Consider the following 13420-nt stretch of genomic DNA (forward strand, 5'->3'; position numbering starts at 1 on the left):
CTTTATGGTTAGCAGCAATCTATCCTTTTCATAATGCTGTATGGAAGTTTGTTTAAAATGTTGTCGGCTTTGCAGTTTGCATTGGGAACAATTCAATACAAGGTCACATATCACAAGCTTAGGTACTAAGAACATCTTTGAAGAGAATTTCGTAATCTAAAAAGAAATGACCTCTGAAGAATCAGTGGGATTATAAGATTCAAACTGTAGCAAAAAGCCATAACAGAAATAACTAAAAGTAGTAGTTGGGATCACTATAAGGAACTATTTAAAAAATAGATGTCCTTATAGCACCAAGTGAGAACATTTACCAATTTGTTGTGCAAAATTAAAACAGGAGTTTCTACCAGGGAATAAAATTCTATAATACACTGCCCAAGGATACAAAAAAGATTACTAAAGTACATCTATTTAAAAAGGCAGCTAAAATATACTTTGTAAGTAATACATACTAAACAATTAAAGAGTATTTGGAGGAATAAGAGTAGGGGTTAATAACGACAGGGGCAGCTACTTGTAAAACACCTGTCACATTACAATACATTACCAGTGCAAGGAAACAAACTGATCTTCTCCTACTCCAGGAACACATTGAGGAACAGAAAGTCAAAGACCTCATATTCCAGGGATGAAGATAATACTAGAAAGACCTTGAAAATGATATGGAAGTACAATCTTTGTTTTAAAAAAAACATTAATGTCAGTAGTTCCAACATGTAAAAATGATAGTGAGCTGCTCTCTGTCAAGGTCAACTCCTGCATGGTAACTTCCTTCTACAAACAGTAACCTGTAGACTTTGTCTCTGAGAGCCAAAAAATTTCCCGTCTCAGATCTCAAAATTTGTTATTGGAAATTTTAAACGCCACAGCACAGGTACTCTAAAACAGCTATAACTGGTGAGAGAATGGAACAATGGGCAGAAGGGGTAAGTTTAAAATTAATATACAATGAGAAACAGCTCGCATCCCTCAACAGGGGAAGATGGCACAGAGGATACAACCCAGACAGTATCTTTGTTAGGGACAGAATCAGAGGTCAGACATAACAAATTGTGGGAAACATAACACCACAGATGGAAAGAGAGACCAATACTTACACAGTCAGTGGGGCTGTCAGCCCAGAAACAGTCCCATTTTAAAGGCACTTTAATTTGAAAAGAAAAAAAAAGGCAGAGTTTTACAGAAACTGGACAAAGAGATAATGCAGCTGGTACTACACACCACTTCTTATGACAATTTTGTTCTGCTGGTAAAAAAAAAAATTATCCAGAAAGTACATACTGAGGGGCTGTACAAATGAATACATTGAGGGCCTGGAAAGAGGGACCTAAAGAACTTCTAGAGCAATACCAATCAATGTATCATAACAATCCTTTATCAGAAAATAGTACTCCAGCAGGCGATGAGGTCCAACAACCAGTATCAACAGCAAAAATGGAAAGATGGTACAAACTGGTAACAAATCTTGATACAAAGCAAAACAGCCAGTGAGCATGGAAGTAAGTGAAAAGCTTCTGCAATAATCTTACAATTACAGCACCTAGTCTAACTGGAGTACATCTACTACATCTACATCTATACTCTGCAAGCCACCTGACGGCATGTGGCAGAGGGTACCTTGAGTACCTCTATCGGTTCTCCCTTCTATTACAGTCTCGTATTGTTCGTGGAAAGAAGGATTGCCAGTACGCCTCTGTGTGGTCTCTAATCTCTCTGATTTCATCCTCATGGTCTCTTCGCGAGTAACCTACTTCCTTTGTTTTCGGATTGCATTTCCTTAGGATTTTTCCAATGAATCTCAGTCTGGCATCTGCTTTACCGACAATCAACTTTATATGATCATTCCATTTTGAATCACTCCTAATGCGTACTCCCAGATAATTTATGGAATTAACTGCTTCCAGTTGCTGACCTGCTATATTGTAGCTAAATGATAAGAGATCTTTCTCTCTATGAATTCGCAGCAAATTACACTTGTCTACATTGAGATTCAATTGCCATCCCTGCACCATGCATCAATTCCCTGCAGATCCTCCTGCATTTCAGTACAATTTTCCATTGTTGCAACCTCTCGATATACCACAGCATCATCCGCAAAAAGCCTCAGTGAACTTCCGATGTCATCCACAAGGTCATTTATGTATATTGTGAATAGCAACGGTCCTATGACACTCCCCTGACAGGATAGGTCACAGCCTTCTACTAAATGGGAAGACACTATCTAAAGTGGAAAGAGTGAAAACCCAACTGTATCTGAGTAATTAAGTGGACCCCCTCACCATGCCATTCAGTACTGATGAGTTAAGAACAACCACCCAGCAAATAAAGGAACACAAAGCTGTTGACTTTGACGATATCTGCATTGAACAAATTAAGCATTTTGGGTCTGCAGCCCAATTTGGCTAGAACAGTTTTACCACTACCATGCACATTCCAAAGCTCTGAAGGAAATACAAGGTGGTAGCCCTACTAAAACCATGGAAAGAACCTACACATCCACAAAACTTCAAGTCTGCGTCACTTCCGTGACATTTCTACAAGGTACTTGAAAGAATGATTATTGATGGAATTTTTGGCACAATAAAGACCAAAATCATACCAGAACAAACATGACTTTTATGCCTGATTAATTATGTTGTGGCCAAATACTCAATTTCACCCAACACACAGAGAATAGCTTCGAACGATTGCAGAAAAATGGAGTCGTCTTTATGGGTCTCTCAGCTGCCTATAACGCTGTCAGTCATCACCAGCAGCATGTTACATTTTACAACATGACTAAGGACTTACGAATGATGAAATTAAGGGAATGTCTCCTTCAAAATAGATGATGTTATGTTACTCTACAGGAGAGGAATAGCCACTTGAGATAGCTAAAGAATGGCCTACCCCAAGGCAGTTTCCTGTTACCAATTATATGTAACATCTGTACGAATGACCACCCAATAAAGGCTGAGATGAAACAGTTTACATATGTTGATGATGCTGCCATGGCCACACAAGGAAAATCGTCTGAGGAACTGGAAGGGAAAACTGATGCAGACACACTCAAGACTTAGCTGTCTACTGCAGAGCAAATTCCCTCAAGCCAAATCCCTGTTGTAAAACTCAAGTGTGTGTATTCCAACTTAGAAATAAAGAAACCGACACAGACAAATGAAAGTGATGTGGCAGTGTCAAGGGTTGAACCACCATGATGACTCTCTGAAATATTTTGGTGTGCGAGTTAACAGGACTCTGAAATTTCAGAAGCACTGTCAAAACATTAAAGGATGAGTATGGGTGAGGAATAATATCATCCAAACACTCACCAGCACAAAATGCGGAGCTCAACCTCAAATTCTGGGGGCCATCAGCTCTCACACTTCGCTTCTCTGGGACAAGTCTGCACACATCAAATATGCCAATATGTAATTAATCCTACAGTAAGCACAGTGTCTGGCTATCTAACACCAAAGCCAATTTAATGAATTTACCCTACAATCAGCATAGCTCAACGCACAATCAGAAGGCAAGTTGCAGCTGAGTCCAAAAGGAGGAAACATGTTGACAATCACAGGCAACCATTATATGGCTACCAAATACAACACACCCAAGTGAAGTACAGGCAAAGTTTTATGCAAATGACCAATCCTTCAGATGAGTCACCTGAAATATGGCAAGAAAATTTATGGCAAAACTGGATGAATCAGACATTAATAAAGCCTAAAGAACAATTGGCTGCTGGGAATCATATCATTTCCAACCACTTGATAACTGATGTCACACGGTGTAATACCAACCTGAGAAACTGGACATACAAAGAGAGTTACTCCGGTGACTACAAAACTAGGTTAAACTCCGACAGTGGCAGACCTTACAGCAAATGAGAAAGCCATCCATGTGACCAACTGTCAGAAATATGCAGTCTAGTTGGTGACAGGGACATGTAAACTAAGTATCAGCATAACAAATTATTTAACAGACATGAGTTAGGTCTCTCCCGTTGACAGTCATTAGTGACACCAACTATATATGAAAATAAAATTACATCAACAATTACCACACCATTTTTTTGGGGATGGAGAACACACAATGAAGTAAACACAGGCGAGCAGTGCAATGATGACAATATCACACACATCGCGGAATGCGGGGAGCACGTCTCTGTAGCAGCGAAAGGGTTAATGCGGCCGTGGTGGCTTTACTTCATAAACTGCGCGCTCCCCCCTAAACGTAAGTTTGCGAACTATACTATGGCGCTGCTTCTCTTGGCGCGTACAACTGGCAACGCAGCAATCTCCCGCGTCTGGGCGGGCATGCGCGAACCGACAAGATAAAAGAATTGAACTATAGATGAATGGATATTAATTGCATTTTTTAAAAATAGGAACCCCCATTATTTATTACCTATTCGTGTAGTACGTAAATAAATATGAATGTTTTAGTTGGACCACTTTTTTCACTTTGTGACCGATGGCGCTGTAATAGTCACAAACATATGGCTCACAATTTTCGATGAACAGTTGGCAACAGGTAGGTTTTTTAGATTAAAATACAGAATGTAGGTACATTTGAACACTTTATTTCGGTTGTTCCAATGTGATACATGTACCTTTGTGAATCTATCATTTCTGAGAACGCATGCTGTTACAGCATGATTACCTGTAAATACCACATTAATGCAATAAATGCTCAAAATGATGTCCATCAACCTCAATGCATTTGGCAATATGTGTAACAACATCCCTCTCAACAGCGAGTAGTTTGCCTTCTGTAATGTTCGCACACACGTTGACAATGTGCTGAAGCATGTCGTCAAGTGATGGTGGTGGACCACGATAGCAAATATCCTTCAACTTTCCCCACAGAAAGAAATCCGGCGATGTCAGATCCGGTGAACTTGAGGGCCATGGTATGGTGCCTTGACGACCAATCCATCTGTCACGAAATATGCTATTCAATACTGCTTCAACCACACGTGAGCTGTGTGTCGGACATCCATCATGTTGGAAGTACATCGCCATTCTGTCATGCAGTGAAACATCTTGTAGTAACATTGGTAGAACATTACGTAGAAAATCATCATACATTGCACCATTTAGATTGCCATCAATAAAATGGGGGTCAATTATCCTTCCTCCCATAATGCCGCACCATACGTTAACCCGCCCTGATGTTCCACTTGTCGCAGCCATCGTGGATTTTCCGTAGCCCAATAGTGCATATTATGCCAGTTTACGTTACCGCTGTTGGTGAATGACGCTTCGTCACTAAATAGAACGCGTGCAAAACATCTGTCATCATCCCGTAATTTGTCTTGTGCCCAGTGGCAGAACTGCACACGCCGTTCAAAGTCATTGCCATGCAATTCCTGGTGCATAGAAATATGGTACGGGTGCAATCGATGTTAATGTAACATTCTCAACACCAACATTTTTGAGATTCCCGTTTATCACGCAATTTGTCTGCTACTGATGTGCAGATTAGCTGCGACAGCAGCTAAAACACCTACTTGGGCATCATCATTTGTTGCAGGTCGTGGTTGACGTTTCACATGTGGCTGAACACTTCCTGTTTCCTTAAATAACGTATTTATCCGGCGAACGGTTCGGACACTTGGATGATGTCATCCAGGATACTGAGCAGCATACATAGCGCACGCCCGTTGGGCATTTTGATCACAATAGCCGTACACCAACACAATATCGACCTTTTCCGCAATTGGTAAACTGTCCATTTTAACACGGGTAATGTATGACAAAGCAAATACCGTCCGCACTGGTGGAATGTTGCGTGATACCATGTACTTACACGTTTGTGACTATTACAGCACCATTTATCACAAAGCGAAAGAAACATTCATATTTCTTTACGTACTACACGAATATGTAATAAAAAATGGGGGTTCCTATTTTTAAAAACGCAGTTGATACCCGTTTGACCTATGGCAGCGCCATCTAGCAGGCCAACCATAGCGCCACCTGGTTTCCCCCTTCAAGCGAGTTCGTTCTTTGTAGTTTTTTCGTTTGATCCTTATTTCATGAGATATTTGGCCCGCCCTGTATATTTGTAGCAGCTATCTAAGCTTGCATCTGTTTAATGACTGAGGTTGTATTGACAAATTATGAGCCTCAGTGTAAAAGTATTTTGATTCATTTTTGTACAGGCTGCTGCTGTTTTATTCCAGTGTTCTTTTGTAAAGCTTTTGTTTTCCTGTAGATAGAATATTTTTACTGCTTGAAAATGGCTTTAGGGCTGGAATTTAAGTAGAGTTAGAGTAACATCAATGGAGAAAATATTATGAAAATTTAACGAGACTGTGAAATCAAATTATGAACAATACTTAGGATATTCATCTATTTATGCATAATCCATTACATTTGACTGTACTGAAGGTGAACTGCCATGTCTGCATCAGTGTCAATCTTCTGAAAGGTTTCCCTGCTGGTAACTACAATTTTCTGGCTTTGTGACTTCCTTAGATAACTCACCATTCCTAAATAGCCTCATGGAGCATCCAACGTTATCCAGCAGAGTCTTCATATACAAGTTGTAAACATGTACATTCATATGACAGTTCCTTGGGGTACCACCTGAAGTTACTGTCACATCTGATGATACCTTCCTGTTAAGAACAACAAGCTGAGATACATGTGTTAGAAAACCTTCAATATGACCACATACCTGGCATAACATTCCATAAGCTCAATTTTTTTTACTACATGTGTGTCTGTAACTGCAACTGATTGCCTTCCAGAACACTTTAACTATTATCAATCGTCCCCCGGAAGTCAAGGAATGTGGCATCAATCTGGTCACCACCATCTACTGTCTTCTGTGCCTCATGTACAAATAAAGTTTCACTAGGTCACTGTGTATCAATTTCTGCATCTACATATATACTCCACAAGCCACATACGATGCATAGTGGTTGGTACCCAGTGCCACCACTAGTCACTTCCTTTCCTGTTCCACTCGGAAACAGAATTAGGGGAAAATGGCTGTCTATATGCCTCTGTACCAGACCTAATTTCTCGTATCTTACCTTCATCGTCCTTGTGCGAAATTTATGTTGGCGGCAGTAAAATTGTTCTGCAGTTGGTTTAAAATTCTGGTTCTCTAAATTTTCACAGTAGTGTTCCTCGAAAAGAGTGTCACCTTTCCTTCAGGAATTCCAATTTGAGTTCCCAAAGCATCTCTGTAACACTTGCACGTTTCTTGAACCCACTAGTAACAAAATAAACAATAATCTCCACAGAGGATATTTTCGTTTTCCAAGAAGTCATCATCACAGATCACAGATTCTTCAAGACTGAGATCAGTGATGTAGTTTTATAGTTGTCCAAGGCCCATTTTTGAAAATGGGAGTGACGTGGGCCTTATTCAATTGCCTGCAACACTTTGTTGCTCTAGCAAACTTATGATAAACTACTACTAAAAGCAGGGAGTGGGAGGGAGCTAGCCTCTAAAAGCACCTTTTTTTAATATAAATGAGTTATTCATTTTCTAGGATTGTCATGCTGATAACTCATTTTTATATGTGACATCTAAAATTTATTATATCCCACAGAATTGATAGTTATTCACACAGTACATGAATAAAACTCTGTACTCCAGATTCCATGAGAACAGAAGTTCAGTGTTCATCTTCATTTCACAATTATAAAAATCTAAGTGAATGAAGGTATCGAATTTCCTCCAGAACGAATCTTTAACTCAGTAGTGGAGTGTGCGCTGTTACATAACTTCCTGGCAGATTTAAACTGTGCCTCGATTGGGACTACATCTCTGAACCTCACCTTTCGCAGGCAATTCTCTTACTGATAGTGACTCATGAATGACTCACAATCCACTATCATAGCCTCTCCTCTGCAATAACTCCTATTCCCTGAACTTCACAGTTCTGCCACATACCTTGCAGGAATAGCATTCCCAAACAAAGGATATTATGGAAAAAATGGCTTAGTCTCAGCCTCAGGGATTGTTCCTGGAAACAATCCCTTGTAAGTTGTGGCTAAGCTATTTTCACCACAATATTATTTTTTCCAGGAGATCTGTTCTTGGACGATATTCAGAACTGTGAAGTTTGGAATGCAAGTGAGAGGTACTCACAGAAATCAAGCTGTGAGGGTGGATTGTGAGTTATGCAGTCAGTCAGGGCACTGACCATGAAAAGCAAGGTTAAGGGATCAAGTCCCAGTCCAGTGCACACTATTAATATGCCAATAAGTTTCAGTGGATTTCTTAATTGCAAACGGCACATTACACGAGCATTCACCAATTCACTCACCTCTGGACAAGGTTAACACATTCTCTATATCACCAGCTACATGACTCTCATCCTCATGAGTATGTTCTCTAGTACTCGGTTCACCAGCAGGGGGTGGAATATAGCGTCGATCTCCTGAAGAAAAATTGAAGAAAGAAAGAACAGATTAGTTAATAAGAATGACAATTTGTACTTAATGTTTAAACACACTGAACAAATACCTTATTGGTGCAAGCAGAATGTATAATAATAATAATAATAATAATAATAATAACAATAACAACAATGAAGATGATAACTCCACCACTGCTGGTCCCAAGCCCGGGGCCTCATCTCGCAAGTGATGAGGAAGGAGGAGGGGGAGGGGTAACACCTCATTAAAAAAAAAAAAAAAAAACCTGGGTCTATCTGGCTCCGGATCGTAGCAACCCTGTGAGGGCCCCTGCCTAGGGTTACAGATGAAGCCCAGTCAACAGTCTCAAAGGCAGCAGAGGAATCCTAACTCCAAACTGCAGAGACAGCGGAAGAACCTAATGGAGAAAACCATGAAAAATAATCATTTCAGGCTAACAATCCAATCTTGCCTTGGAATTTATTTCCTACCATGTACAATTTCAATTGCAGAATGGAAAGCCCGCTAGAAGAAAGCACTACTCCAGGTGGTAACTCTTAAGAGGAATCCACCATTGCTTTATGCAATGCATTGGGACCAAGGGTTCTGGGGAGTTCCAACAACTGCATTAAGGATAAGTCGGAGCATCCTTGGTATCCTTCCAAACTCAAGTTCGAAAGGAAATTCTTTGCAAGCACCTTGAATGTAAACTCATTACTAAAAATTGGTAAACAAAAGGAACTTTATATTTCTCTTAGATAAGCATAAAATACAAATTTTAGCGGTTCAATAAACAACATTTTTTGATGAAAATGTTACAGAAACCAAAAATCATAGAATTTTTACGGGTAATCCAGCAATAAAAATCATGAAAGGCATGCCAATACTTGGTACCACTTTCTATGTTCATAAAAATTTCGTAGACGACATTACAGAATTCAAATCCAGTTCAGAAAGACTCTCTTCTCACAGTTAAATGCAAAAATAAACATTATACCTTTGTTGATTGTCATGCTCCAATCAATAATGACAATAAGAAAAATCTGAGTAAAGTAGAAGCATTCTGGGAACTTCTACAAGAAGACATCAAAAATTCCAAAATCAAATGATGATATACTAATGGTGGATTCCAATGCACAAATAGGGAGGGAAAAATTGTTTCGAAAAATAGTAGGATATTATCCAGCCCATAAAAGAACAAACAAAAATGGCACAAGACTGATCAGTCTTCGTAGAACATTTCAGTTGAAGGTAATGTCAACCTTCTCCAAAAAATTACCAAGAAATGCAAAAACATGGATCTCTCCAAATCCAATGCTAGGGGAGTTCCAGTTAGATCACGTGGCTATTTCTAAATGCGATTTTAAGGAAGTCATGAATGTAAAAGTGGCAAGAAACTGAGAATTTGATTCTGATCAATACCTGACTAAAATTAAACTGAAGCTTCTCCCCAATAAAAACCAGAAGAGTCAGCACAAATTAATTAAATATAACACAGACAGGCTCAACATCACCAAAGAAATAATAAAAAAATTTCAGGAAGAAATTCAAGTAACTAAATCAGGGAAATGGGAAGAAATATTGAAAGAAATCAACAGGGCAGTGAAAAATGTATTTGGAACAACAAAAATGAAGAAGAAAGTCTGGTGGAACGAAATCAGTGAAGAAGCAGTTACAGAAATAACAAAACAGTGGAAGAAATGGAAATGTTCTGGCAAGCCTAAACATCTCGATGAATTTAGAATGCAAAGGAAAGAAATAGCAAGAATAATAAAGAGTGCTAAAAGATCTTTTGAGAAATCACAACTTTTTGACATACAAAACCAACTTTATAAAAAATAACTCCCGATATTCCGATGTTTAAAAGTCATCTAAAGGGCTACCAAGCTCCAAGTATTTGCTTCACAGATGAACAACAGCCAGAATGGTGAAATACTAAGAAAGTACCTTGAAAAATTATTGAACTGTGAAGAACCAAACTGTAAGCAAGAATTTCCAGATCTCTATGAAAATACAAAAGCAGATCACCACCTACAGCTGAAGAAATTAAAAAAGCAATAAATACCCTGAAAAACAACAAAGCCAGTGGAGAAGACTATTACAGCTGAACTAATAATGGTCTCAACCAAAAATTACAACTAACCTTCAGCTCATGTTTGAAGAAATATGGGAAGCTGAAAAACTACCAGAAGACTGTAAAGTGGCTCTCATTATTCATCTCTTGCACAAGAAAGGTGACAAGCAAAATGTAAGTAACTAAAAAGGTATATCTTTGTTGCCAGTGGGTTATAAAATATTTTCAATAATGCTGCTAAACAACAAGGTAGAAGCAACACTTGATAGCCATTTGGCAGAAAATCAGAGTGGATTTAGAAAGGGCAGATCTTGCTCAGAACAGATTTTCAACCTGAAGTCCATAATTTGTCACAGACTCACAAACTCCAAAGATATAGTTGTAACATTTGTAGATTTTAAAAAGACATTTGACTCGGTTGATAGGGAAACACACTACATAAGTGATCACAGAATTTGGCATCAAATCTAAATTAGCAAACCTTATTCGTGAAATGCTCACAGACACCATCAAAAGTAAAGTTTTGGGGCGAAATACCGAAGGCATTCAACACAAAAACAGGTGTAATGCAAGGTGATGGCCGGTCTCCACTCCTCTTTAACTGTGTACTAGAGAAAATAGTAAGAGAATGGAAACAAAAACTAAAAGAACAGAAGCTATCATGAATCAGACAGAGAACTAAAAACAAAGGTATTGAAATTCACTGTTTAGCATTTAAGGATGATTTTGTCATTATTTCTGAAAACCTAACAAATGCTGGAATACAAATCAATCTCTTAGAAGAAATAGCCAATAAAGCAGGTTTAAGAATATCTGTAGGAAAAAAAAAAAAAATTATTATTACAAATAAAAAAATGCTCCGGAACCCCTTGCAACAGATATTGGCCAGATAAAAAGGATAAATAAATTTAAATATTTGGGAGAAATTATCCAATAAAATGGCTTAGAAAAATTCACTGTAGAAGAAAGATTACATAAAATGGAGAGCACTTACGGAATAACTAGGAATGTCTACAACAAAAGGTGTCAGTCTAAAAATTTGAAGATTCAGCAATACAACACAGTAGTAAAGCCAGAATGTCTTTATGCAAGTGAATGTTTAGTACTGAACTACAAATTACACAAACTTGAAGCACTAGAAAGAAAAACCATTCGAAAAATACTTGGGCCACCAAAAAATAAAGAGGTATGGAAACTAAGAAGCAATGAAGAAGTTTATCCCAACACAGAAAACATAAATGAAACACTATGAAATAGGCGACTGCTATTTTTTGGACTGTTATACAGAATGAACAGCAACAGGTTTACCAAACATTTGTAAATATATTTGGGACAAGAAGTTGACAATAGCCTGGATTCAAGAAGTTAGGAAAGATTTGGAAAGAAACAACCTAAGTGAAAAAGATGCAAAAGAAAGAGAGATTTTCAAGAAGGAAGTGTTTAAAATGGAAGGAGTCCACGAGGGAGAAGAAGACAGGGTCAAAATGGTCCGAAGAGAGAAAAAGGATACATAGTGAAAAGATGAAAGAGTACTGGAGGAAAAAGTAAGAACAACAAAGAAGGAAGCATTGAAATTGGTGCGTGGTCCTTAGATGACAGAAAGAAAGAAAGAAAGAAAGAACGAAAGAAAGAAGAATGAAAATAATGATGTCATCAGTACGCTTATTAGAATATTCTAATATAAATGTGGTTAACGTTTTCCATTGTCTAAAACCGTAAAGTCTTTGTTATAATGCAGCTTACTCCCAACTCTTTCTCCCATAGAGTGTCCACCATCACCAATGTGTCATTCTCTTAAAATTTACTGTTGAAATACAAATGCACCAACACACAAGTTTAAAGCATTAACCCAGTATCTTGCAAATAGCTAATCTCTCACCTAAAGATGTATGAACCTGTGACCCTTAGTAAATGATAAATTTTTCTGACAAGAAGGTAACATTAATCGCAAAACCTTATAACAAATTCCACATCTGCCTCACTGTCATTTAAAATACAATGAATTTCAGTTGCCAAACCTGTTGCTGCCATATCGTCATGATTTAAGAGATTCACCACACAAAGGTGGGTTCTCTCACTGTAGGGCGAACACAGAAGTGAAAGGAGAATGCTCTGTCTGGTAGTGCATAAACATTATTTCCTCACACCTCACCTAAGTGGTTGAAAGGAGGCATAACACAACCAGACTGTTGGCTTGACCAATCACAGCTTCTTGTTCCACTTTTTTTGCCCTTCTTCCCATCGTGAACATATTGTACATTTTGCCATAGGGTAGAGCATGCAGACATCCTTGGCTCTCTCATCTACTGTCTCATTTTCCCGAATTCCCACATCACCCAAAACCCATTACAACTCCTTTCCTGATACTACAGGTGAAGAGGAGAGTTCTGGATGGTATATATCTGTCTGATGGGCACAACTACTGAACAGATTGAAAGGAAAAACCTCTGTCTTGATCACAAATTTAAGGAATATGACAGAGCAGCCATTGGATATCCCCTACCCTCCACCCTTGTTGGAGTTCCCCTGCTTCCACCCATTCATATACTCTCCAATGTAGCTGCAGCACTGTTGTAACATGTAGGTTTAAAAAGCAGTCTAGAATAGAACTCTTCCTTTGGTTCAATACAGTATAACCCCACTTTTACATTCTTGGAATTAATATTTTTCCCGCCATTTTTATAGTTCCTGTCAAATTTTCTACATGCACAATGTTAATTTGCACCTGATTTTGCATCAACAAATTTATATTTTTCCCACGATTTACACATTATGAAAAAATATTTGTGGAGAAAAAATAACACTGGCATAATGTTGGCCATCCAGCAGAGTTTACAAACATTACGTGATTAAGTTTCTTGACACCAGGCCACTCTACTCAGATGATTAGAACTGGTAAACATGAAATAGTTGGAACAATTCGTGCTGTATCTCCCGCCACTGCCAAGCTCTACTTGGTGTGGTGGCCGATGGGAGTAATTAG

General features: G+C 38.5%; 1 protein-coding gene across 1 annotated transcript in view; it reads right to left on the reverse strand.

Moving 5' to 3' along the window:
• The window catches only part of LOC126470054 (phospholipase A-2-activating protein), a 137398-nt gene that overhangs the window by 22654 nt on the left and 101324 nt on the right, over window positions 1-13420 (reverse strand). The window contains exon 9 of the mRNA XM_050097559.1: window positions 8273-8386. Within this exon, the coding sequence (XP_049953516.1) occupies window positions 8273-8386 (114 nt within the window). The remainder of the gene's footprint in view (window positions 1-8272; window positions 8387-13420) is intronic.

The sequence above is a fragment of the Schistocerca serialis genome, chromosome 3 (assembly GCF_023864345.2).
Source record: "Schistocerca serialis cubense isolate TAMUIC-IGC-003099 chromosome 3, iqSchSeri2.2, whole genome shotgun sequence".
In the NCBI taxonomy this organism is placed as follows: Eukaryota; Metazoa; Arthropoda; class Insecta; order Orthoptera; family Acrididae; genus Schistocerca; species Schistocerca serialis.